This window comes from Megalops cyprinoides, chromosome 22, assembly GCF_013368585.1.
Source record: "Megalops cyprinoides isolate fMegCyp1 chromosome 22, fMegCyp1.pri, whole genome shotgun sequence".
In the NCBI taxonomy this organism is placed as follows: Eukaryota; Metazoa; Chordata; class Actinopteri; order Elopiformes; family Megalopidae; genus Megalops; species Megalops cyprinoides.
In genome coordinates this window covers 4,334,782-4,361,513 of record NC_050604.1, presented here as the reverse complement: position 1 = coordinate 4,361,513, position 26,732 = coordinate 4,334,782, and the positions used below count along the sequence as shown (strand labels likewise).

General features: G+C 40.6%; 2 protein-coding genes across 2 annotated transcripts; both read right to left on the bottom strand.

Moving 5' to 3' along the window:
* Positions 1-1,983: 1,983 nt before the first annotated feature.
* Positions 1,984-8,920, bottom strand: LOC118769605 (guanylate-binding protein 1-like). Its single transcript, XM_036516794.1, has 11 exons — positions 8,819-8,920; positions 8,504-8,688; positions 8,128-8,255; positions 7,786-7,895; positions 7,288-7,481; positions 6,438-6,680; positions 4,971-5,251; positions 4,076-4,267; positions 3,703-3,805; positions 2,699-2,892; positions 1,984-2,192 (listed from the first exon to the last, which is right to left on the bottom strand). The coding sequence occupies exons 2-11, from the start codon at positions 8,676-8,678 to the stop codon at positions 2,058-2,060; spliced, it is 1,755 nt and encodes a 584-aa protein (XP_036372687.1). The 5' UTR covers positions 8,679-8,688; positions 8,819-8,920; the 3' UTR covers positions 1,984-2,057.
* A 2,932-nt stretch (positions 8,921-11,852) lies between these two features.
* LOC118769734 (guanylate-binding protein 1-like) lies at positions 11,853-26,479 on the bottom strand. The gene is made up of 17 exons (XM_036517021.1): positions 26,387-26,479; positions 24,746-24,946; positions 23,368-23,492; positions 21,954-22,060; positions 21,458-21,630; positions 21,085-21,306; positions 20,573-20,841; positions 19,716-19,911; positions 19,047-19,174; positions 18,598-18,707; positions 17,116-17,309; positions 16,474-16,716; positions 15,101-15,381; positions 14,742-14,945; positions 13,646-13,748; positions 12,949-13,142; positions 11,853-12,351 (listed from the first exon to the last, which is right to left on the bottom strand). The coding sequence occupies exons 2-17, from the start codon at positions 24,921-24,923 to the stop codon at positions 12,217-12,219; spliced, it is 2,862 nt and encodes a 953-aa protein (XP_036372914.1). The 5' UTR covers positions 24,924-24,946; positions 26,387-26,479; the 3' UTR covers positions 11,853-12,216.
* Positions 26,480-26,732: the final 253 nt, after the last annotated feature.

The following is a 26,732-nucleotide window of genomic DNA, read 5'->3' as shown; positions in this document are numbered from 1 at the left end:
CAAATAAAATGTCCACTTACATGTGGGTAAATGCTTTTTGGCAAAGAGTTATTAATACATGGAATAGGTTGCCAGGTAATGTAGTTGACGCAAAGACCCTTTCTGTGATCAAGTCCAGACTTGATGCAGTTTTGGATTCTCTTTAATTGGCGAGCTTAGCTGGGCTGAACGGCCTGTTCTCATCATAATATGTTCGTATGTTCTTATGTTTTGTTCATGTCAGTTGTGTTAATGAGATTATTAAATTTAGCTTTGGCTCAGTCTATGCCCCAAATCTATTTGACCCTCATTTTCTCCACAACTATCAAATAAATTGAGTGAATTAGACATATATATGGAGAGAGGCCTATTATGGTTTTCGGTGTTCTTGATAACCAATTGTATAACTCTCTCCAAAACTTGTATTTTCCCACAACACCAAAAGGAATGCAAAAAAGAATCATTTTCTAAAGTTTGATTGATGGAATTATGAATTTTATTCTATAAAATAATTCATTTCTTTAATATAAATTGGACAAGATGTAAATGTTCATTTGGTGGTGATTGTTTTACTGCCAGAGGTTATTTTTTGCCACATTGTTTCTTCCTGAATCTTTATCTAATTTTCTAATTTTAGCACGTTTTATAGACCACTTTGTATATTTTTCCTGTAGGGTGTTTATTATTCTCACCATTTAGGAGTATGTCTTCCATCTTACTAACTGTTTTAGACTGGGGAAGCTGATAATGATTTGCAATAAAAAATTTCACCTGAAGATCCCAGAAATTGTTGTCTGGTATTTTAGATTTCTCTTTGAGTTGGAAAAAAAGATATACATACATTATTTACTATGAAGTCTTTTGTTTGCTTTATAATGGTTCTCATTGTGCTCATAGAAGTTGTTGATTTGAAATTGTAAGCCAAGGGTTACAACGGGTACTTGTATTTGCTGGTAGTATGATGTCCTTGTAAACGGTAGTACCATGGTGTGTATTGATCAAAAAGTATGATTGGGATGTTATATGTATATTTAAAATATAATGTAATAATTAAAATACAATGTAAATGAAAACTTTGGAAGCCACACTGTCCTGAAAAGGGTTGTTAATCCTATATCATTATTGCACTGAATATTGTCTTGTTCGCTAAAAATTAGCAAAAAAGACAACAGCAAAAATAAAACTGTACAAAAATGGAAGGATCCACTTAACTGTGCCAGTTACAGACAGACAACTTTCTTCAATTAATTCTGAGGGAAACCAATAAGAAAATCAGACATAAGAGATAAGAAGATGAGACATCATCTGTGAGATCGGGTTATTAGATGTCCTTAAGTCTGCCCGTTTCTGTGATTTGGGACAGGAAAGTAGGTAAAGTGCAAACAATGCCTTATTTGAGTTGGGTGCGGAGAAACATTTTCAGCAGAGTACTTGGGTTGTATATGTATTTATATTCTTTTTATTTATGTTCATTGCTGTGTGACTCAGCATTCCAGTAAGTCATTACATATTTTTTAAAAATCATATTTTATCCCCATTTGATTCAGTTTCACTCTTAAGTATGTCTGCAAGTAATACATATCAGTAATAAGTATCAGTAGTGTTCCACCATGTTGCTGCTGTTACAAACATTTTAATGTTACTAAATGCAGCTGTTTGGGCAGCAGGATGGTACAGGGGTAACAAACAGGGCTTATAACACAGTGGTTGCTGGTTTGCTGTTGCTCCACTGGCCAAGGTACTCCACCTGCATTTTAAGCTCTGTAAATTGTTCTAGATAAGAGCTTCTACTAACTACATATACATATGCACATACATATACTAAATACATATTTCTATTTTAACGGAAGCATAGACCTTTTGGTTTGAAAGCATAAATCACACTCAGTGTTTCTCTTTTATGTGTGTTTTACAACTATCTATTGGACTGAACAGAAATACAGAAAAATCAAACACAGTTCAGGAATGAGGTACAACCTGGTTGGCAACTCATTTCTTTTCCGTCACCAACCTTCAACTCAACATCGTCTCGCCCTTCATAACAAAATTTCAGGGCAGCACCTAATTTTTCTCCATATTCAAAAGAGCACACAATCTCCCCCTCCCCCTCCACCTCCGCTATGATTTCCCAGAATGGCGTGTAACTGTTCGATTTGAAGCTGCTTTGCTCTCTCCCTCTCCTGAAGCTCTCTCTCTATCCTGGCTCTCTGCTCCTGTGCCAGTGAAATGAGAGAGAGGATCATCAGTCTTGCACCACTCACACAAGGCACACGTTCATTTCCAAATGGCAGGTTTCTGTCAGACACATATTCAAATGCACAAGATTCCCCCTGTCCATAACTGTAATAAGTGAGAAAAATGTAAGTTTTTTCATGAAATATACTTGGCAGTAGGTTCATTTTTGTGGTTCACTACAGGAAGGGCAGCCTTTCAGTAAGAATGACAGCTTTGCTAACTGCAAGACAAGCTACCTGTGGTTTGCATAAGAACAGCCCTTTTTTAGTGGTGTACAATGGCAAAAATTACTGTGATATTTAACACGTAAAAGGTCTTTTAAAACATCTGAAATCCACAACCCTGGTGATTTAACTTCCATTCATATAAATTTCACAATATGTTATTTCATATGTAAACTTAGTTGTGTAGCCCAATTTACGCATTCATAAAGTATTAGTCACAAGCCTAGATGAGAATGGCCAAACATGTACTGGATAGGTACCTCCAGGTTCCTCTGCACTTGTCTTTCATGTTCCTCTTGGGCCGCTATCCGGTCTCTCTCCATTTTCTCCTTCAGCAGCCTTTCCTTTTCTTGGTGGGCGCGCTCCATCTCTGCCAGCCTTTGAGCTGTGGCCTCCTGTTCCCGCCGAGCCATCTCTGCTTTCTGCTTCTCCATTTCAGCCCGAGCTCTCTCCTCTGGGGTAGTACATTTAAACATACCATTACAATAAGGGCTATTTAATGTCTTTTGCAATGATTCTTCTGAAACATTTGCCTTTGGACTAAATACTAGTTTGTATTTTCAAATGTATAAGGCAACACGCGTCACTCTGGTAATTATTCAACCTAATTTTTAAGAGAGCAGCCCGCTTCTTATTATTTTTGACAAATGTGTTTTTAATACAAAGATACTATATACTACTGCAAGTTTTCCATAATGCTGGCTGCATTATGAACAGGCTATCCCTGCATCAATGAATTTAGTGACGACATGACTATTTCTCCTAAACTGGCTATAGAATACATCATTTAACCAGGCAAAGTACCCTCCCCATCAGAGTTACTTTATTTCATGAAGTGGACACAAAGACTTGAAATGAAGCTGTTGTGTAGAGGAATGGGAAAATTTCTGTAAAAAGACTGTAAAATATAGCACAGTGTTTATTCTGAGATGTTTAAAATTACAAGGTGGAATTTATTCATCTATTGTAGAGCTGTTTCTAGCATTGTTATTCTGCTAAAGCTCAAGTTGTGAGAGTTGTGAGATGTACAGCAGTTTAAAATGTGGTGTAGCTCTATGATGCTGTGGATCCAATACTTCCAATGGTATACACAATGACTGGTGTTCTTATGATGCAGTAAATTCCAACTATAACTGTTTCCTATCAGCACCAGTGATATATGGACAATATATGGACACATTAGGCGCAAACATCACTTAACTGTCAGTCTCACTTTTTTGCTCTCAAAATTTAGAATATCACATGATCACTCTGTTCTACTCACCCCGTAAACGATCCTCCTGCTCGGTCAGATTTCTGTCAATTGTCAGAATGCTTGTTCCTTGGTCGTCCTTCTCCTGAAGGAATGCCTCCAGGATATGTTCGGCCTGAAACGCAAGGTCAGTTCTGTGATTAGGAAATAAATTTGAGACATCCCATGATATGCGACATACAGCAGACAGTCTTATCCACAGCCACTTTCATAGTTTTCAATACCGCTAGATATTTACTGAGGCAAATTTGGGTTAAGTACTTTACCCAAAGCTACAACAGCAGCACTCCAGTGGAAAATCCAGAAGGCTTTGGTTCATGAGTTCTGGTCCTTACCACTACACCACACTGCTAACATTGTGTGAGACACGTCACCCTAACAGTACCTGTGTGCCTTTGCCAAGTGTGTCTCTGTACTGCTGAATGATGGAGTCCAGCTGGACTCTGTAGTCAGCATATCCTCCTGGTCTCGTGTAGGACTGCAGATCCAGAGTGGCCCACAGCTGCTGCAGCAGAGCAGTACAGCGAGTCTCTGACACCTCTTGACACTTTCTCTCATAGTCTTTTTTAACATACTCCTGAGGACACATAAAATAATGCTGGGGTTACACAGTCACGCAGTGATGCATACTGTAACTGCACAGACAATAACACAATGTCTTTAAGCATCAGCACTTTGTCTCCAAGACAGTGCCTGCTTTGCATGACCTGGGCCAGGATGAAATCCAGAATGAGTGTATTACTTCCAAACCTGCAATACCTTCCTCGCAGTTATGACATAATAGGTGTTCAAATTTTTTCCACAACACTTTCACAGTGCACTTTAATACAGAGCTCTTTCATATCCCTTTAGGAAGACACAAGTGTACATATCCAGTGACCTTAAAATTGTTAGTGATAGCTCTTAGTAACTGAAGCCTTTTCAGACTTTGGAATTGTATTTCTCGAAGTATTCATTGTGGGTGATGTATGTCTTGTCAAGCTTTTCAAGAGGTCAGTGAGAGAAAGAAAAGACGGACAGCATTTGTGGTAAGAAAACACAGGAGACTGGCAGGAAACCATATACTAGTTACTTTATGAATTCCTGTTATGCTATGCTGTTTTCACCATAATTTGCAAGTGTAAATGGGGTAAAAATGGCATTCACCAAGCAACACAGTGTTGTAAAATTGGGCTTGATGTTTAAGAGGGTGGCAAAGAGTGTAAATTTTGTTGCAGCAGCATGTAAGCATAAAGCCTTAAATCTACTTGCATGTCAAATGTGGAACCCCAAAACCATACCATGAGTTTATTCTGGTAGACATGGTTCTCATCTTTGAAGGAACTGTTCATGAACAGCTGCAGCGCCTCCTTCAGGCAGCCCTCATGAGCACTGGAGAGCTCCTCCTCTGTGGCAGTGGGCAGCTTCACCCGCTCTCCCAGCAGCTGCCTGTAGAGGGCGTGTGACTTCTCAACTGCAGCAGAGTTCTTGATCTGAGACAGTGTGAGCACTGCGTTCTCCAGGCATGGAATCCGCCCACTCCGAATGGCATCCACATACGTCACCGCCAGGTTGCCCAGCACTGAAACAAAGAGAGATGCAGACAATGTTATTTGCGATAGGTTTGAACCAGTTCCATTCCATTAAATTGCATTTTGTTTGCATTACATTTTGTATTTACGTTCCCACACGCACACTCTGTAATAGCCCTCTGACTGTTAGAGACAGCCAGCCATATATAGGGTTCAAAGGGATGTCCCCGGTAGCTGACCCAGTGGGTGTCCCCAGGACATCCAGGTGTGATATGCACTTCCCGATGGGAATGTTCACACCTGCCATTTGGTATACCACAGACAAGGTACTTAAACCCTCACTTGTGGCCAGTATGTCAAGATTCGGTTGGAACGCATTGTTGCTGCACCCATGTGAGTCTCCCTTTGCGCATCTAAATAAATAAATTCAATTGAAAAGTGGTCATCAGTGTGTTACTTCGCGCGGCGCTGACTTGAAAAAAAATACATGTAAGAGTATTAACATCACTAGTGTCACAGGGTCATAGCAGCTGCCACTTTTAAGACTTGGAAACACTGACTTTTTACAGTTTAAATGACAATTCATATTCACAATTCATATTTCACTCATTACCCATTTTTAAATTACTGTCCCCCTTTTACCACAATTTTGGTACCAACAGATTTTGAGTTCGCCACACTGCAACACCTTCCATATCTGTGTGGAAGGTGTTTAAGTGAGAGACATGGAGTCCTCGTATACATGGCAGCCAATGGATATCTTATACACTACAAGTCCCACAATGCAGTACAGGAGAGCCAATACTGATGAGAGGATTTGGAACATCTCTCCCTGACCACAACTTAACATAAAATCACCTCAATGAATCATTCAGATGCACTGATGGTACGGTGAGCTGAGGAAGTGAGGTCAACATAAGCACACCCAACCACAAAATGGCAAAAATTGTCTCATTGCTTCAGACTCCTGATCATAGTTGATTGTTATAGCCTTGAATAGAACTAGAGAACTCTAGGCTATACATCCTATTTCTTCTGAGAAGATAAAGTTCTTAAACAGCTGTACACTATGGGAAACTATAATTAGTTAAGCTACAGCACACTGGAGAGAGATATTATTTGACATTACTTTTGTCACTTTTCTTTAATGACATCAAGTTAAATGCTTTGTGGTACCAGTCAAGCATTCACTTGGCTCTGTGCTCATTATTTTGTCTTCAGCATGTTCACACTTACTGCTTCCAGTGACAGCGAGCCCCCCTGCGATGACCTTCTCACTTGAGTGGCTGATGATGTAGCTGCAGAAGTCCGTCGCCTGCTGGATAAAGTCGGGGTCCAGATCCGTGTCAAGGAGCTGATCGATGATCTTCAGTTTGCTCTTGGCGACAGGCCGGTCGAACACGAAGCACTTCCGCGTGGGGAAGAACTGGCAGATGCAGTCCCGGGGGTCATCGCGGAGACCCGTCTGTGAAGGTTTACCTTCAGGGCAAAATGAGAGACAGAACTGCTTACACATTGTCTGCCGAATCAAACAGTTCATTGAAACGAACATCAGCCAAAGAACAAGGTAAAGTTATAACAAAAGTAATTGCTTCATTGCTTTTCACTGTTTTTCCTTCCACCAGCAAGACCATGCCCTTTTTTATATGCTCCCTTCACAAATGGTACAGTGGATAATATAAATAAAAGACAGCATTATGCAGGCAAAGAAGGAGCAGACAAAGGAAGAAATCAGAGAAGAGGTTTCCTTTAAGAATAAACATATTTATTTATTTCTGACATTAAATATGTTAGTAAGTGGGAGGCCAAGGCTGCCAGAGCAAAATGAACCCAAGGTTACCAGATGCACTGCTGAGATGGGCACAGATACAACAGAGCATAGAAACCTGAAATCTTTGTCAGCCCTCCCTAATGGAACATGTACTAAAATATACTCATTCTGCATTAAAAGTACCTATGGTGTGTTTGCTGAAGGTACAGAACATTTTAGTAAGGTGTTCTGAAGATACTGCATTAATCTGACAGGACACCAAGTCAGAACAGTCTGAGGGGGTTGTGTGACTAAGGCCTCGTTCCGTGCTCTTGCCTGCTTTCGTCTTGAGAGCGTTCTCCAGGTACTCATCAGCTGTGATGGTCCTCCCGTTCAGCTCCAGCTCCAGCGTGAAGTCTCTCAGGGTCCACACAAAGGAGGGGAAGAAGTGCATGTACTCAGAGGACGGCTCTTCATCTTTCTCCCCGCTGGACTTCACCTTGATGTGCTCTGTCAGCTCCGTCACATAGCTGTTGCACAGGGGCATTGAGGGAAATGAACCCAAGGGTTGCACTGAAATGAAAGCTGTGAGATGGGCCAAGGGGATTCCTAACAGGCCTATATTGCAATGGTCTGTTTAAGCTGTGGTTCAATGTCTAACAAACAAATCAAGCGTTTCTTTGATCCTAGCAAAGAAAGGACACATGCTTTTAAGGTAGAATACATGCACATACAATTCAGGTAATGAATTTGTTCTGAGTCGTAATTAAAGGTGTTGCTAAGAGGTAGGGATAATAGCCTGCCCCTGCAGGCCCCTGTTGATTGCCAGGATACTGCAGACTCATCAGTGCTTCATTGTTGATGGTGCCCATGCTGTTGTAGACCAAGGTGCTGCTCAGGAGGACGGCCAGTGCAAAGATCCAAGTGTCATTCCTCTTATCTCCCTGTTATAGGATCAACTGGTATTAAATATTATTATGTAAAAAGAGTATGTAGATTTGTGCTGAAGCTTGACATGAAAAGGCTTATGTTCAAGACATACATGTAATTTTTAATCTTAATGAAAAGTTTCCATTCTGGAATCACAGCTGGTTTAACCAGACAAGGCAAAATTGCAGTTATTGTAAAATGCAGATTTTGCTGTTTAGCAATGGAATAAAGTCCAAGCTATCCTACCTTCTCCACATCCCCCAGTCCCTCAGTGTCCAGCAGGACCAGTGTGTGGTTTTCTCTGCAGGGGTGAGGCACACACCACATCCAGATGCCCTTTGTCTCAGACTGGACAGTGGAGCCCAGGGAGAACCCTGAAAACACACAGGGAACCATGAAACCCTAGAACCATAACAGAATAAAAACTTCATGGAGGAGCCTGGATCCCCCAAGAGACATAAAACCTTTGAGGAACCTAAAACACCTGAATCCAGAGATCAGCAAAACAGTGCAGGAATCTAAAAAAGAACCCTGAAACAATGATGAGGACCATGAAACTGACTGTAAAGTTGCAAAAATCCCAAGCAGAAGTGTAAGACGAAAATGAATGTGGAACCAGTACCTGTGCGCTTCCCAGCCAGTCTGTTCATCAGGTAAGACTTGCCCGTGCGGTACATGCCCACAATGGCCACCACCACCACAGGCTGCTTGATGGAGCTCAAGATGTTCAGGGCCTCCTGGTTCACCTGCAGCGCACCTTCATTTGTGTTCTCAATCAGACAGACAGGCCCATCCATCTTCAATGGCCTTCAGTTAACCAGTTAACCAGCACCAACAAAGGCACGTGAGCACAAAGGCAAAAGGACAATCAGGTGAGGGGATTTCATGTGCTTCATGCAGAATGTTCAATTTCCATTGGGTTAAAGGCAGAGCTTACCTAGTGATGGGGTCTATTTGGAAGTTTCTTTGTAGATTTTAGGCCTCTGTGACTAGTCTTGAGAAGGGGCCTCTGTGTCACTGGCTGCAAGTCTTGGTCCCTGGAAAGAATCAGGTCCTTGAGGTCTCAGTTGTAACGAAAAACTGAAGGAAATCGTTCACTGTGAATACTCTGGAGGATGAGAGTCAATATATGGACACACATGTCTTTTAATCAATCACCTCAGCTGCATTTGTGAGGAGGCTATCTGTCTCTTTGTGAAAAATCATTAATTCTGAACAAATAACACTCCTGCGCTCAAGCAACACAATCAGATCCGATGGTTTTCAGGTGAGGAGAGTGGAACATAATGTACAGTGTGTGTATGTTTGCGTGTTTTTCCTTTCTGTAAACACTTATGCTGGAAGTCGCTCTGGATAACAGTGTCTGCTAAATGAATGTAATGTAATGTGCAAAGGTACAAATGTGGAGTCTGTCATTTCCCAATGTGGAAAATCCTGCCTGTCCACATGTGACCACTGTGTAATGGAAACTCCCCTGGACCCAACCTACAAATTCATACAGGCAACTATCAATGAGAAAGACAATAGATTTTGAATTTAGAAATATATAAAATTACTTCATATTTAAAATGCAAAATAGTGGTAATTAAGTCATGAAAAACCAAAAAGATAAAGAACTTAAAAGATATACATTAAAAAAGGCAATGAATGGAAAAGAAAATTTTAGTGGCTTCTAATTTCCTGGTCAAAATACATATTATGCCTTACTGCTCTTCTCTTTGTTCATTGCTCACAATATTTTCATAAGAGTATTAGTAATAATAACAAAAGTAATACCTTTCCCTGAAAAAGTTAGCTGTTGTACACTTCAAATGGATACACATTTAGATTTTATACATATTTAGATTTTAAGACATTCTATCACATATAAAGAGTTTACATTAAATATGATATTTAATTTTTATGTATTAATGTACAGGAAAAGCAATTACCTTTCTCCACCATTAAGTCTCCTTTTAAACGGAAAGGTGCTTTCTGTGGAGCGCTGTGAGAACTTCTGCTTATCTTGAGACATTGGTGTACTGAAAGAGAAACTGAAACATGAAGCCTGAAATAACAGAAGTTACACAACTCATGAAATTCCACACTTTGGCACACGCCTCCTCCTGTGCCCTTCCTCTTTCTAGAAAGACTGCATGCCTGTTACATTTGATCAGACAATGTTAAATTCACATCATACACACTTAGGATGGTTTGTGTATATGGATTTTTTTTGTGTGACACCACAATTCCCCCTGTTCTCTAAGGATTCTGATGTAAAACATGTGCCATACTGAAAAAAGCTAGAAAGTCTGAGAACTGGAGACAAGCTTTACCATTGTGGTTTCAGGTTTTAAGACATTTAGGTATGCCAATACACAATTCACAATAATGTGGTTTTCATGTCGTTGTCCTTACCAAGATTCCCTCAGTCAAATCAAAAGGTTTGGTGTTCTTGTCTTGATTGTGGCATGCTGCAAGATACTACTGAATAGGTCAGAACTTGAGCATATTCCAATGTTTTCCAATATCTGGATCCGCTGTGTTTCTGCAACAACCCCTACCCCATCCAGCACCATCCCCCCAGCCCCCCCAGCCCCCCCATCCGCGTGTTTGTGTGGGTCACTCTTGCATGTCAGTGGTCTGCCATGTCATCATGTTACCCAGGGAGAAATGACTCATCGATTCAATGTATTCTTTTTCCACAAATTACCTGTTTCCCGAGGGGGGAGTCAATTTGCCTCAGACCAGAATCTGTCAGCCACAACACAAATCACTACAAAAGACAAGTTTCTGCCTTTATGACAGGGGCACTAACAGACAATCCAGTAAAGGGGACAGTATAGGTGCATTGTAAAATAATCACAATACACCATACAGCCATACAGATTGGACCATAAAATTACTGATCTTACATCACACAAATTCTCTGTCTTACAAACAGAATATACTGTGTATGTTGATTTGATGTACAGTACCTAAACCTCAATAAAAACCCATTACTGCAGATAAGCAGTTAGCAGACAGAAAGGGGTAACTACACTTATTTGTTCAAAAGCATTTTGATGCGCAAAAGCCACCTATCTAGTAGATCTGACTTTGGACTTATTTTGTGGGGTGGGGTGCATGTAAGGTACAGCACCTTTGACTAATTTTTGAATACTAACATAGTCTAACAAATAATTAAAACGGCATCCATTTATGGCAGAAAAACTCAACTCAGCGTATCTTAAGCATAGGCCTAGGTTATCATAACAGAGGCTGCCCTGGACGAAAGGTAGGGAAGGGTACTATCATGTTGCTGAAAGATTACATTTACATGAAATGGTACATGCTTACAGATAGAGAAAAGATCCTTTTTCAACAAGTTAAAAAGAAAACACATCACCCCTAAGAAGAGAGCTATGTGACAATGCATTAACTTTTCAGCAGCAACTCTAATCCCTAGCCAGGGGTCTGTCTTTATTCACAAAGCCCCAATGATAGCTATATTGAGGCTAGAGTGAATACGATGGGTTCCATGGTGACATCACGGCTGGATGAGCTCATCTTTGCAGGGCTGCCTTTGACAGCAAAAATCTTTCATTGCAGGCGGTCCCTGTTAAGCCACTGTGACACGAACGTGAGGCTGCGTGCCCCCCTGGGAAAGAGTATGGACAACCACTCCAAATGACCCTCAACAGACACTGTACTCACTCAATCAAGGCACAGGCACAGAGTTATGAGCACAACACAAAAAAGCACACAAAAAACTGAAGTGTTCTGAGCTCGATATACATAGCAAAATGAAGTGTTAATTCAACATGTTAGTGTTCATTTAACTGAAAATGTGTATGTTGTCACACTTTTATACTTATAGTATACACTACAGATATGCCCGACAGTCAAATTGATAAAACCAAAGAAAGGAGCCACGCTCTTACTTCATGACTTTTATTGTGGAACAAAAACAGAAATTCAGCATTTCAACACACACATCTCCATTAGGGCGTCCTACTTGTGTGAGACTAAGGTTTCAAACACTGTATATGGTAAGGATAATTAAACTATTAGTGAACTGAAATTGTTATTTTATCTAATAATATGACCTAAGGTATGCACAAACAACCATTCCAATAAGTCATATATTTGTTCTACTATACCCATAAACACATGTGGCTGGTGGCTAAACAACTCTTCAGCTTCTCATGCTGAGAAATGTGAATATGTGCCCAGCTTGATGATCATATGAATTAACATGTTGCAATCATGATTATAATCAATAATGTCATAATCATCATCAATAATTTCTTGCTGAACCATACCAGTAAGTGGACTGTTTCACACTTCCTATTGTGAGCTTACTACAGCTGCCCCTTAGGAAATGATGCAACCACCTCCTCCCCCACTCGATCGCCGCGACTGGTTCACCTCACGACGTAGTTGCGCAATCTCTCCCTCCAGCCTCCTCGCCCTCTCGTTGTACCCCTCCGTCAAGAGGGCACTCTGCTCCTGCACAAAGAAGGAGGGGACAAGGGGGTGAAGACGACTATCTTCTTCCCAAAGTTTCATGCTTTGGAAAGCCTGTATTTAGATTCTCACATTTCACAGAATATGACAGTTGAGCGGGGGTGTCTATCACACAGAGAATAGAGGTGTCTGCTTGTCTGTTGAGGTCTACAAGGAAGCCAGTGCAAATATTTCACAATGGACCCAACAAGCACCAGACCTGCTAAATATAACCACCACGGATACAAATGCATGCTGTTTGTAGTGAAACAGACTAAATTACAGTTAAAAAAACCCTGAAGGACACTTCAGATATTAGATATTATACTATACATATTATGTATAATTAGAGACAAATAGGGTGCTAAGAGATCAGTGATGAGGCAGCACACTCTGCAAGATGTAATCAGCCCTCTAACCAACACTGACCGCAGGAACATGACCTCTTTATATCGCGTTCATTCTACTGTAACTTCTTGTCTTTGCTTACTGATTCAGCAAATTGTGCAACCAACAGAGCCAATCACCCCCCCCACCATACATAATATGAAAAGATCCGATGAGGCACATGAGAGTGAATGGAATGGACTAGGTATATACCCTCAGTTTCTGGTCCAGAACTCTCTGGTGTTCCTTAACGGCTGCCTTCCGGTCCCTCTCCATTTTCTCCAGCAGCTGTCTCTCGTTCTCCCTGCGTGCTCTGGCCATGTCCTCCAGCCTCCTCTCCATGACCCTCTGCTGCTCTCTGGCGGCCTGCACTTTTTGCCTCTCCAGCTCAGCACGGGTTCGCTCCTCTGCAGGAGAAAACAGAACTTAGCCATGGCCCCATATCTCCAGAGTGACAGGAATGGATCAACTACTCAAAATCTCAAATTTTAAAAATTGTGTTTGCTGACTGTGGTTGCATTTATACCAAACACTAATACCCTGTAGAGAAGGTATTGACTCTAATGCACTATACTCTACAATTTAGAGGCAATACAGTCTAATTTGGACTGTACTGACTCTGAATTAGTTGTAATATATATATGTATTGTACAGATTACATGAGTTTAAGTGATTCATACTCTTCTTATTATTGTGTCATAATAACCAGTTCAACACCCAAAAACCCCACCATTCTCCACAACTGGCAGCCAACACAAGACATGAAAGCAAGACTTTCAGTTTTATGATCTGTGGCCACAAGTTATCAGTTGCGCTGTCTCAACCTGTCAGCCTGTTTCTTTGAGTGTGTGCATGTGACGTTAAGTAACTAGCTCTTCCTATTGAGCTGCCTGTGGGAAGTCCCCCTCACCTGCGAGACGCCGCTGCTGCTCTGAGAGATTTCTGTCTGCCATCAGAATGGTTTTCCCCAGGTTATTTTTGTCCTTTAGGTATTCCTCCAAGACCTGCTCAGCCTGAAATACAGTGTACGCTGTGTGATAAGAGACTGAAGGCAATACATAAGCTGTGTCTGTGTGTGTGTGTATATATATATATATATATATATATATATATATATATATATATATATATATATATATATATATATATATATATATATACATATACATATATATATATATATATATATATATATATATATATATCACGCACACACGTCAACATACTGAACAATACACATTTTGAATTACATCTACATGTTTATGATGCTGTCTGATTCAGGGAGGCTGGATTTCTCGTAAAAATTGGCAGGGCAAATATTGCTAGGGGGGGTGCACAGGAGCTAGATAAGCTACATATAACTTGGGGATTAAATGGGCATCCCATTAGCCAGCATTAAGGACTTCAAATAGATGGTCTAATGGGCTAACTGTTACACTGTTTTGAACAACAACTGACCCACACCTCCAGGGCACAGCATGCCTCCATCCACTCCCCTGGACTGAACACCCCAAAAATTTAAATGCACACAGCCACTTTATGAAGTGTGTAATTTTGTTTAGAATTGCTACTCGCACACATCTGCCTGCGACTTTGTCCATTTATTCTTGTTATTTGGTCTATTTATTGCCTTGTTGTATTTATTGTACCTATTGTCTTGTCGTTTGTTGAATTTATGCTCTTCATCTTATGTTGTCTTTGTCCTGCACTGTCTGAATGTAGCACCATGGGTCCCAGGCAAACGTTATTTCAACCCTGCTGTATACTTGTACATGGATATACTGACAGTAAAAGCTCTCTTGACTTGACTCTTGACTTGACTTACTGGTGAACTACGTGCAAACACAGAATCGAACTTTTGTCAACCAAACCGTCCCATGACCTATCTAACAAAGTAATCATACCTTTATTTTATCAGCCATATCTAATATTCTATTAGCAGGTTGGATGCTTCTTTATTAATGGAAAAAGAATGCATGTATGTCTAATCTGTTCCCAGGCGGTACCTTGACCCCTTTGCCAGGTGCTTGGCTGTATGACTCAACAAAGTCATCCAGGTCCTTCCTGAAGTGGTTGTAGCCCCCGGGCTTCATGTAGAATTCCTGAGGCCTCATACTGTCCTCCAGTTGCACAAGCAGAGCAGTACAGTGATTCTCTGAGATCTGCTCATTCTCCCGGCACTTCCCCTCGTACTCCTCCTTTATCCTCTCCTACGGACAACAGGAGATATCAGCACAGTTAGACATACCTTTATGTGAGGCAAAAGCGTTTGAGCTTCATCAAAAATCCCTTGGTAACCTTCACGGACAAGTTAAATGCACAACTGAGAAGGAAGAGCACTCTGAAGGCAAACAAGCCCACCCACCATGAGGTCTTCCTGGAAGTGCTGGTTGTCATCCTTAAAGGAGTGATCCAAAAAGAGCTGCAGCGCCTCCTTCAGGCAGCCCTCATGAACACAGGAGAGCTCCTCCTGTGTCTCAGTGTGCAGCACCACTCGTTCTCCCAGCAGCTGCCTGTAGAGGGCGTGTGACTGCTCCACTGCAGCAGAGTTCTCAATCTGAGACAGGGCCAGCACTGCGTTCTCCAGGCATGGGATGTGTCCGCTCCGAATAGCATCCACATATGTCACGGCTAGGTTCCCTAGCACTGAACCCACACAGAGATAATCAGAACCAAATAAGCAGCAAGGAGTTCAGGAGACGAAACACTGCGATGCTGAATTACATACAACATAAGAATGACATACCTCACACACCTCACACAAACCTAAGATGTTCTTGAGTGTTATTTCATTAACAAGAATGTTAAGTTAAATAAAGATCACTCAAAAATCAGTCCAGCATATTCAGCAAGATGTTTTTTTAAGTCTGCAATTCATTTAGAATCTATCATGTTTCTCTGTAACCTGTAATGTTAATCTACTAAGCAAGATAATTGGCTGTGCTTATCCATTAACAATAAGACAAACATATTAATAGTTGTTTGATGTAACATTGTGTATCATGTTGGAAGTTTTTTCTTTTTCACAAGCCTAAGTGTGCCTCGTAAAAGAGCTTTAGCTTGCAGTATGTACAATTACAAAAACAAGCTGTCAAAGTGTTAAAAACGTACCAGTGTCACAATAGGAAAGCCTATCACAAGATTATCACTTTTGTAATGTCAAAATCCGTAATTATGTATCTCATGAGCTCAGGGTAACCACTTTGGAAAAATCAACATACTGATTTATGTATCTCATCACCATTTGGTAATATCGAAAGCCTGACATAATCGCGATTATGACATGATGAACCCTAAAAATACTATTGCCTCAGCACCCTGCTGTAGGTAGCTCTGCCCTTGATTTCTTTTACATGAAATCATTTAAGTTATAACCAGAGCATTTCATTTTAACATAAAATATGGTCCGGATTTGTGATAAGACAAATTAGACCTCTGTGTAACAAGCTAAAACAATTAACATACACAAAGATAATGTTACCACATCAGCTACCATTAGACGATCCTTCCCTATACTGGAAATCTTGTCCATAAAGATAAATTCTTATGTCCCCTATTGGTACTGTTTTCTGCTGAGTATGCATTGATGTCTGATATAGCCTGTATATTTTGCCAGATATAAAAATATGCAGTAGAAATAAGGAACCTATTTAATCATACTACATACTGACATATCACTTTTACATAAGCAAATATCAAGCTTTTGTCATTTGTTCGCCCCGTTGCGTGTAAACTCACGTCTCCCAGTGACAGTGATGCCACCTTTCATGGTTTTCTCCCTGGAGTGGTTGAAAATGTGACTACAGAAGTCGGATGTTTGCCTGAGGAAAGCAGGGTCCAAGTCAGCATCGCTCAGCAGCTCGATATTCTTTAGATTGTCCTTAGTGGTTGGCTGGTCAAACACAAAGCACTTCCGACTGGGGAAGTAGTTCCGGATGCACTCTCGAGCCTCATTGCTGAGCGTGACTGTTTTGGAGTAACCTTCAGCAAAATAAATGAAAGGTTTGAGGGAGGAAGTTAGGCTTGAGGATATTAGCACACACATAGCACACTTAATGTGAGTATAACAATTAAAAGATGGGCACAGATTAGTTTAATTAGCTGTTGACGTGTTCTTGAAAAAAAATTTAATTACTACTCATAAATATTACCTTGACAATCAATCTATAAACCATATCAATCCTACAGTTCATATATATCATCTGAAAGCAATTTCTCTCTGGTTTGAAACTACAAAACCCTACAAGTTAAAATATGTCTTTGGAGTTTGGAGATTAAAACCTGAGCACTTCCACTAAACAAGGATGTTGTGCTTCCAAAGAATCATCCACAAAGCCATGTGTCATTCCAGTCATTCCAATCAATAGGTCCTGGCTTTACCCTGCTTCAGCTTGAGCGAGTTCTCTAGGTATTCATCAGGAGTGACTTTTTTGTCATCAAGCTTCAATTCCAGGGTGAAGTCTCTCACAGCCCACACGAATGAGGGGAAGAAGCGCATGTACTCAGAGGACGTCTCCTCCTCCTTCTCCCTGCTGGACTTCACCTTGATGTGCTCTGTCAGCTCCGTCACATATCTGTCGAATTCAGTCATTTAGGAAGAGGCAATGGATATATGTGATGGGAACAAGGTGGAACCCAATGGGACTAGATACCATGGCCTTGAGAATCCCTTGAGGACCTACAATGCCCACCTTCGATGCATAATCAGAGGTGATTAAACTACGCATTCAATTAAGGCCTTCTCTGTCAACATCTGAGCTATGTGTATAAATTGTGGTTATATCTGAAGGTCTGATGCAGAAGTGATATTCATACACTTCACCATTGAAAATCATTTTAAAAATAATTATGTGTTGACCTATGTTAGAAAAAATATTCAACATTGAAGCTCTATTAACACTGTTCTACTAACCACTACTTCAATGCCAGTATTGAAGCACATTGGCACTATAAAAATGGAACATAATTCTACTGTAACAAGTAAGGCCACACTAAAATCAGGTGAGAAGATAACTCACGAATGATAAGATTACAATGAGGACTAGCACCATGGTGTGGAACTCTATTCTTTTTGTGCTTTTTGTAGAATTTTTACAAAAATGTTGAGAGCTAGAAGTTAGTTAACTAGCTACCTACATGACAAACTGTTGTTATAATTGGGTGGATTACCTAGTTCTTGCTAGTTTACCTAAAAATCTGCATTAACCCTAAGGAAATACAGCCTTTGCTCTTTGACAAAACACCAGTATTCACACAAATATATCACATACAAGATGGCTGGCTAGTGATTATTTTTTTGTCCATTCAATGCTTTACATTGGTTTATGCTTTCTGGTTTTGTTGATCTAGGACAGAACACTAGTAGTTACATATGTAAAACTATGCCAATTTATCAGTCCTCTTTACTCAGTAATCTTGCTACACATATGGATGGATAAACTAATATACAGCCAGAAAAAAGATCAGATGCAATTACTCATTTTTAGTATTTCAAGAACTGAAGATGCTGGAACAATTTTCTTTTTGTTAAAATTATCATATTTACCAAATTTTTGTAAAAATGTCTGTAAAGTCAGTTTAGTGAAAACTCACAAAACGGACCTATAGGCAGTTTTACATGATCTGATATGGTCACTGCTGGGCACATGATATGACAGCCATTTTTCTTGAGGTGCTTTCTTAGTCCTGCAATCACTGGTCACAGATAAATCCTTTAACAGAATTACATGTAAGCTGGTGAAAAGATTCATTGACTCGGGTCTTTCAAACCTAGGTTACATCTGCAGAGAGGAAAGATTATAGGGATCATGTGGTTGAATCCCTTGTTAGAGCTAACCCACGCCTGTCTGATTGCCAGGATACTGCAGAGTCATCACAGCCTCATTGTTGATGGTGCCCATACTGTTGTAGACCAAGGTGCTGCTCAGTAGGACAGCCAGTGCAAAGATCCAGTTGTCATTCTTCTGGTCTCCCTGTTACATGCAAGAACTTCATATTTGCATTTGAGAAAAAACTTATCTGCAAGATATTACCTAGAGAAAGGAAATCATACAAGCACACCTATGGGATGTTATAAAGCCTTTGCACATTTAAATTTCTGTCTTGGAAGCATACTGTAAAAAGATAGCATGCATTTTGCTTTGAAATGTTGGATAGAAATATGCACAAAGAACATCTGTGGATCAACATGAAGACATTTAAGAGCATGGGGATGCATTTAATGTCAATGGACTACATATGATGTCATCAGGTACTAGCTCACCACAAAAGCAGACACCCTTAATGGCACCATGAAGACTGGGCCATCCTACCTTCTCCACATCCCCCAGACCCTCAGTGTCCAGCAGGACCAGTGTGATGTTATCTCTGCAGGGGTGAGGCACACACCACATCCAGATTCCCTTTGTCTCAGACCGTATGGTGGAACCCAGTGAGAACCCTGAAAACATAAGTAGATAACTGAGAGCAACCAAAAACAAAGAGAACCAACAAAACACACACAAAACCACACTAGACAAAAAGACACTAGAACCACGACACTTCCAACAAAAGACACCAATATCACACACAATTCTGTCAAAATGCTTAGAAATGAAGCAGGTTTTATTCCGCAAAGATGAATACCTGAAACACAATTAAAATGTAAATATGCTTCCCTCTAATTATTAATTTTTAATTTGCATATCCCTTCAAGGGATGTTGGATATAAGCTGTTGGATGAAGTGTTCACATAATTACTGGCTGCATGCATCAGTGCTTTCATACGGTTGGCGGAAGTGATTTCCAGAGAGCTGTATTCTGGGGAAGGAAAAGTGGGTGAAAAATACTACAGCACAGGAGTAAAATCACTACAGCACATTTGGCATTTGCCTGTTTAAAGGACTGCTGAAACGCACATACCCTACACACACCACCTTTTTAGTCATACAATAAGCTGTCAATCCTTCTACAGCACAAATTAAACCTATTCCCAGTCATACCTGTGTGCTTCCCAGCCAGTCTGTTCATCAGGTAAGACTTGCCAGTGCGGTACATGCCCACAATGGCCACCACCACCACAGGCTGCTTGATGGAGCTCATGATGTCCAAGGCCTCCTGGTTCACCTGCAGTTCACCATCGCTTGTGTTGTCGATGAGACAAACAGGCCTGTCCATTGCCACTGGCCCCCTGTCCATCTGCGGTCGCAATAAAACACACAACATCATAAGACACACAACATCTTTCTCTAGTTTTGTTTGACTCACATGACTGAATATTAGCTCATCAGGTAAAACCCAGAGGGGGATATGCAGCTTTAAACATGGGCTATTAAAAAGTAAGCTTTCATAGACACGATTCATTCAAATTGAAAATGCATTTCAACAGCTAAAATAGCAGTAAAATGATCCCCCTTTCAATTCGTACACTGACTACTGATTTATTCCTTGGCTGACTACTGACTTTCAAACCCTAAATGCATGTAACACTTTCAACTTCAAATTAGTCATTCCAGGGTACGATTCCTGGAATCAACAGTTTATTTCCATAATTAAGAAATGGAGTTATTCATTTCAGCAGTCAAATTTGTGATTTGTAGGCAAAAATTATCAATCCAGGGGCTCCAATTAGTATGTCAAGGGTACCAATTAGCACAATGAGGGCTATAATTATTAAATTGAGGGTTAAAATTGTAATTTGAGGTTACAAAATGGGGAGGGGGCAGTTACAGATTGAAGAGGGAAACATTATATTTTGAACATGTCCCCCCTTAGGGGCTAATAATGTTTGAGCCCTTATTTTACTGGTAAAGATGCTAACATCAGATGTCCATGCCAATACCTCCAGTCACCAACTCACCAGGCCTCTCTCCTTTTCCCCGGTTAATGAGAGCTTTGGACTCCTAGAGCTCTTCCTGGGTGCTGTGTTCACCCACCCGCTGCACTGAGGCATCTCCGTTTCCACTGCTGGCTGGTAAGTCTTTGGTGGGACGCACTGTATCATGGGAGAGGCTGCCTCCATGACATCCTCCATCACCTTCCTCTGGCTCTGCTCAAGCACATCGTCCAGCTGGATGATCGAGCCCCTGGACATGCTGTCCACAAGCCTCTCCAAGAGGGCTCCTAGCTCTGGAGGAGGAGACACATGTGCTGTCAGGACCATCTAAAGCCTAAAACCTCACAGAGACCATGACCACATATGGACCTAGTGGGTCACATGCTGCTTACAGTACAATGCTAAAGGCCAGTTCTATACAGATTTAAGTGAATCTGCTTCTTCACTCTGGGTTGTTCCATAGTCTGTGGCAAAACACCTTAAAGGGGCCGCTGTTGCTGGTTCAAAGGGATGTCCGTAACTCTCTCGGTGCCTACCTCTTCCACTGACAACCTGGCTGCTCAGGAATGTCTTAGGCTTGCTCCTGCGGATGCAGTTTCTCAGACAGTCTGTCTGCTTGATGAAGCGCGGGTTTAGATCACTCAGAGAGAGGCTCTCAATGTCGTCACTGCTGTCTCTTATTGGCTGGCAGAAGTCAAAAATCTTCATCCTGTGCCTGGGGAACAGCTGCTGAATAAAACCTGATGGAGACTGATAGTCTGATGTCAGAAACAAAAAGAGTGACAAAATCCATCAGTCAGTCCATCGCTCAATCACATCCCACATTGGAAGCCACTGGATTAGTACTTGTTCTAGTCAATTAAGCCATTGAATATCAGTAAAAGGACATTTCTCAGGTAGCTAGCATACCTCCCACATCATTTAGAACAGCATCTAAGAAATCCGCAGGCATCAACTCCACATCACCCAGACTCATTTCCAGGTCCAGGTCTCGTACACACCATATGAATTCTGGCAGAAGGTTCTCATCTGCCCAGGCTCTGTCAGGAAGACTCACCAGATTGGTAAACATAGCCACATGACTGGAAAACGGTTGTCAAGGAAGACTTTTAGCTATTCCTTCTATGAAACAAATTCTGAGCATGCCGTGCTCACACAGTGAGCCAATCCTTAGATCATGCACAAAAAAGTTTATCACTTTAGTATAATGAATAAATGTGCTTTCTTTTCCCCAAACTGCCTTTAAGTTGAGGAGTACATCAGAACCATATTTAAATGCACACTGTCTTTGCAAGTGATGTTCTACTTTATATCCTTGGAGCCGCTGACTACTGGTCAATCACTCAGGACCTCATAGAGGGTCAGCTAGCTACCATTTCTGTATTCAGCTTTTAGAGAAGGATACAGAAGCTGATCAAGTGTGTCCCGATTCAGGGGGTGCCTGGTGTTGTAGAGGAAGATTGAACTGAGCAGCAGAGACAAGGTGAATATTGGACAGGAACCATCCATAGCCTGTGAGATAAAAGAAGACAGAGAGCTTTTGGAAGAGCAGAAAACATGTACTTGAAACTGTAAACACAGACATAGTAATTGGTCCGACTTGAAATATTCTACAAAAGTGATCTAACCTAAGGACAGTCAAAGCATACAATAATGATACATGGACAAACGCTTAATTTGTCATTTCATAGCTCTAAGCCATTAGGTGTGTTTATCATCCATACAAGCACACATCCACAATCCACACATATCTCAAGTACTTACGCCCATGGGTTTCCAGCACAACTGATCAAGTTCTACACACTATCAATGACCATTCCAAAAACCTGACAACACTTCAGACCTATTTGCTTAACTATGTGTTGAATGCAATGAATTTTTATTACAATTGCTGGCATCTAAAGACAGGGAAATTCAAATCCATACAAAATTTAATCCCTCATCTTTGAAGAACAAAATGTTTTCAGAAGTTCAGAGCTACGGCCCAAAACAGAACACTCTGATATTTGGACCTTGATTTCAAGGTAAACACAGGCTTTTTTTATCACCTTCAATGTTCTGGTGTTTCATTTAGTGCAACCTAGTAAAACTGAGAAATGTACAAAAATTATCTAAAGTGAACATATTTTAGTTCATAACATTAAAAAGCATCAGCATGTGGGACCAAAGAAACACAAGAGTCCTGAAAAAACATTTGGGAAAGAAATGACTGCACAGCCCTAACCTATTCATTGCATTTTTAATAAAAATTCCAGGCAGAGTCTGATCTCTCTCTGTAGTTCAAAGACCACTAGCAATGCTCCTTCCACTGAGTGACTCAAGGTGATTCAGGAGATGAGATAAGGAGCAAAAAACAGGAGACTCCACTCGATGAACAATAGTGCACCACTTACAGTGCCATTGTATTTTTAAAGACTTCATGAATTAATGGATAAGTGGTAACAGTTTATCATTCCAGTGAAAATTCACTAGTGATATTAATGCAATCTCTTATATGCAATTTGTACCCCTTGCTTTGTCACTCAGGATAAGAACATCTGGTAAGTGACAAAACATGATGAAAAATGTAATTAATATATTATAATTGAATCCCACTGTTCTCTTTTCACATTTCACATGTTCACAATTGTTTCCCTTCAAAGTCTGTAACCATCTGTTTAAAAATCATATCTGAGGGCACCCTGATTTGTAGTTATTTTATACCTTGAGTGCCAATTCAGTCTTAACAATAGAAGCCAATTGACCTAAGCAGTGATGGTTCATCAAAGTTTCCATGTTCTCAAAAAATACCAGACAAAAGCACAGTTTCCATGACTTACCAGGTCCTCTTCAAAGCCCTCTGTGTCCAACAATACCAGGGTAGGCCCATCACCCTTTTGGTCAGGAATGCTCCACATGTAGATGCCTGGATCTTTAGAGGAGCCATCCCTGGAGACAGCGAATCCTGGAGGACCAATCAAAAAAGGCAGATACTATCACCCATAATGATCCAAGAGAATGGCCACAGTTCACCTTTTTCCAGGTTTCCATTAAAACTGATTTCTTCCACATGTGGCATTCACAATGCACGAATGTTAGTCAAGAGTTCTGTTTTAACAAGGAGTCTCCAACATGGGCTCCAAACATACACAAGCTTGTTTTCAGGCGCTACTGATCACAGTCAGCTTTGCAGGAGACAAACACTCTGAAATGTTGACGTGAGAAATGCAAAATCAAACAAAAAAACAGCAAGCCACTACTGGGTAGCAATCAAGGGATCACCTCTAAATTAGCCTAGTTTTTTTTCATGATTTTGCCCCATACATTCTGAACCCCTCTGATTCATTACAGAACTCATTCTTTGTCCCATCACAACATGTACTTTGCTCTGGCTTGACACCTGCAGAGCTGCTAATAGCCATCAGCACCCTGAGGCAAGTCATCTTCTATGTCTATGGGACTTTTTTATATATCTCCATCTGCTCAAAACTGCATTCCCTCCCCTCCCAATGGTCCCGACACAAACACTGACTAAACCTGATCATAAGAGACACAACACATAAAAGAGCTATTGTTTGTCTTTCCCAAAAATCCATGCATGTATATTGGACTTGAAGTTGCAAGCAACCATGAAGTCTTTTGGCTGCATGGTCTCTGATGTTGAGTATGGTCAATAGTGCATCCAGACATGTGTTTTGGGAAATGTGGACAATAATAGTTAAAAGAAAAAATGCTGATAGGGGCACCCAAGTGCACCTATGTCAATGACTACCACTGTAAAGTCACTTGCTGAACTCTTATAATGGGCATAAGACAGTGATATGGTATTCTTGGGTCAAAGCAACAATTCTGAGTAAAAACCAGCTTGCAGGCTTTGCATTTCACCAGCACTAACATGAGCAGATTCCTTCCACACATCTCCAAAACTGACAAGGTCTCATAGCACCAAAAGGACGTATTAGAGACTAATCCCTATGTTTAAAAAATGCATTTTTCCCCTCACCCATTTATGGTACAGGAGTTTAGATCATTTTTTATAAGTGATATTTGATAAGAAACTCCCATATGTTGCTTTATGTTGCTTTAACACTACCCACCTAGGGGACAAAACCTTACGATATTGCTTAAAAACTATGGTGATAGTATGATGTGGAGGGTGGGAAGCCATTAATTAAATACTGTCATTTTGCGACATGATGACAGGAAACTTGACACTACCTGTGCCGCCTGCCAGGAGGTTGAGCAAGTAGGATTTCCCAGACTGTCGCGGTCCAAAGATGCTCACCACCTGCAGGGGGGGTGGGAGTTCAGCCAGGACACAGAGAGCCATGGGGTTGACCCTCACCTTACCCTCTGAGGGGCAATCTGCCAACCAGACTGGGCCCTCGGTGTCCATATCTGTTCCTCACCAGGTGAACCCTGAAAAATGTTTCCCCAATGCTTATTCCACTTCATAGCCACATCATCTTAACTCAGACCATGTATCATCTCTTAAGGTGGTCTTGTGACTGCAGTTGCAAGCTTGTTTAGGTTTATACAAACCAATCACTCTGTGATTATGTTTATTGAAAGGTTCATCTTTCAATTTCAATTATAATGCGATGAACTCTGTATTTTATGAAAGGTAAATGCAACTGCTATCGTAGTTTAAAAGGTTACATTACACCCGCTTATATTTATTTACCCTACTGTGCATGTACATACAGTTGAAGACTATAGATGCATTTGTTTTGGTAAGACATGTTGGTACTTAGTGCTATGTCACCGTCAACAGGACATGCAAGACGGTATGAGGACGCCTAAAGACTTAAATGTTTGATGAGCTAAAAAGTACGAATAATCTAGTAGTTGCAAACTGCTCATCTGAGCCAACGATTTACCTTACGCTTCCAAACTATTACCAATGTACGAAGTAGGCCTGCTTGTTTAACCTGCATCCGCAGGGAGAGTGAAGTGGCGCAGTTTGTATTGGTTCCTTTATTTATTCCTATGCTGTCTGCTGAACAATTAGCCCAAAATCAACAGTTTTTACTAGTTTTGATATATATATATATATATATATATATATATATATATATATATATATATATATATTTTTTTTTTTTTTTTTTTTTACAAACACCTGCACAGATAACCTCAGATATTTGAAATTCTGTAGTCAAATTAGTGGTTCTATCAATGGAGACGCTCTGGCTGTACATAAAAACACCACAAACACGAAATGCAACGGTTTCCGCACAAGGCGAGCTAAGCCTGTGCTCACGTAAGGCTCACCTCTAACTACGCAGCATAAGAAAGCCCCACCTCCCCCCCCCCCCACAATCTTCATCTGAAACAACGGTCGTGTTTACAAGGTTGCCGCCCCAAGATGGCACCGTGCCTAAAACTTTTTTAAAAAAGATTTAAAAACCTATAGCAAAGCATTTGGTTATTAATATATTTTCTCGTTACACCGTCAGCGAGTAGTCATAAAACCGTGTTCTTATTATTTAAAAGTGAACGAACATTGCATTTACGGCCACTTTAATAGTCTCATCGGGACAATGCCGCGGTCACACAAATGAGCGATTGCGCCCGGGCACGTACATTGCGCTAATAACTTTCTGTAACTTAATATGGTGCTGTAAGTAGGCTACGTGATAGCAAGACTACAAGAGTGAATGTGTTTATTACATACAAATATTCGAGTCGAAGTAGGCTACTTGTTTTTTCCACAGTGCCAGTGAAACCGAAACTAAAACCGGCATGCAGTTTAAGAGCATAATAATGGCTGGATGTCTAGAGACAAAATAATAGTTTTAATAATAATATAAGTAGATTATTAATAATAAATATAACATAGTTTGCCCTCGGCATTACCTTTAAGAACGTGCAACTGTTTCTCGTTAACGTCCACTGTCAGATTGCGTGCCATAAAATATATTATTTTGTCGGTTGAATTTGCAAGCAGACCTCTTGAGAAGCGATTTAAAGTGAAACTAAACCTTCACTACTAGCAAAGGAAGTGGGAGGCAGAACGGAAAGCGTCATGCGGGAAATGCAGTACGTATGTACAGTACATCTCGGTTACATAAGAAAAAAAAAATCGGGATTAAACTAAACACTGATACCATTATCATTGGATTGGATTTCATATCAGAACAATCTATCTCTCTCTCTCTCTCACACACACACACACACAACATATAGGATATAATGACCTCTG

What these genes read in the sequence shown, in the direction of transcription:
- LOC118769605 (XM_036516794.1), bottom strand. Translation starts at nt 8,678, where the DNA reads ATGGATGGGCCTGTCTGTCTGATTGAGAACACAAATGAAGGTGCGCTG. An exon ending in CACTTGGCAAAGGCACACAG is followed by an intron (nt 3,806 to 4,075) that starts GTACTGTTAGGG and finishes CTTGCGTTTCAG; the next exon opens with GCCGAACATATCCTGGAGGC. An exon ending in AAGTGCAGAGGAACCTGGAG is followed by an intron (nt 2,193 to 2,698) that starts GTACCTATCCAG and finishes TCACTGGCACAG; the next exon opens with GAGCAGAGAGCCAGGATAGA.
- LOC118769734 (XM_036517021.1), bottom strand. Translation starts at nt 24,923, where the DNA reads ATGGACACCGAGGGCCCAGTCTGGTTGGCAGATTGCCCCTCAGAGGGT. An exon ending in GAGGCTGTGATGACTCTGCA is followed by an intron (nt 17,310 to 18,597) that starts GTATCCTGGCAA and finishes TGAATTCGACAG; the next exon opens with ATATGTGACGGAGCTGACAG. An exon ending in CACCTGGCAAAGGGGTCAAG is followed by an intron (nt 13,749 to 14,741) that starts GTACCGCCTGGG and finishes ACTGTATTTCAG; the next exon opens with GCTGAGCAGGTCTTGGAGGA.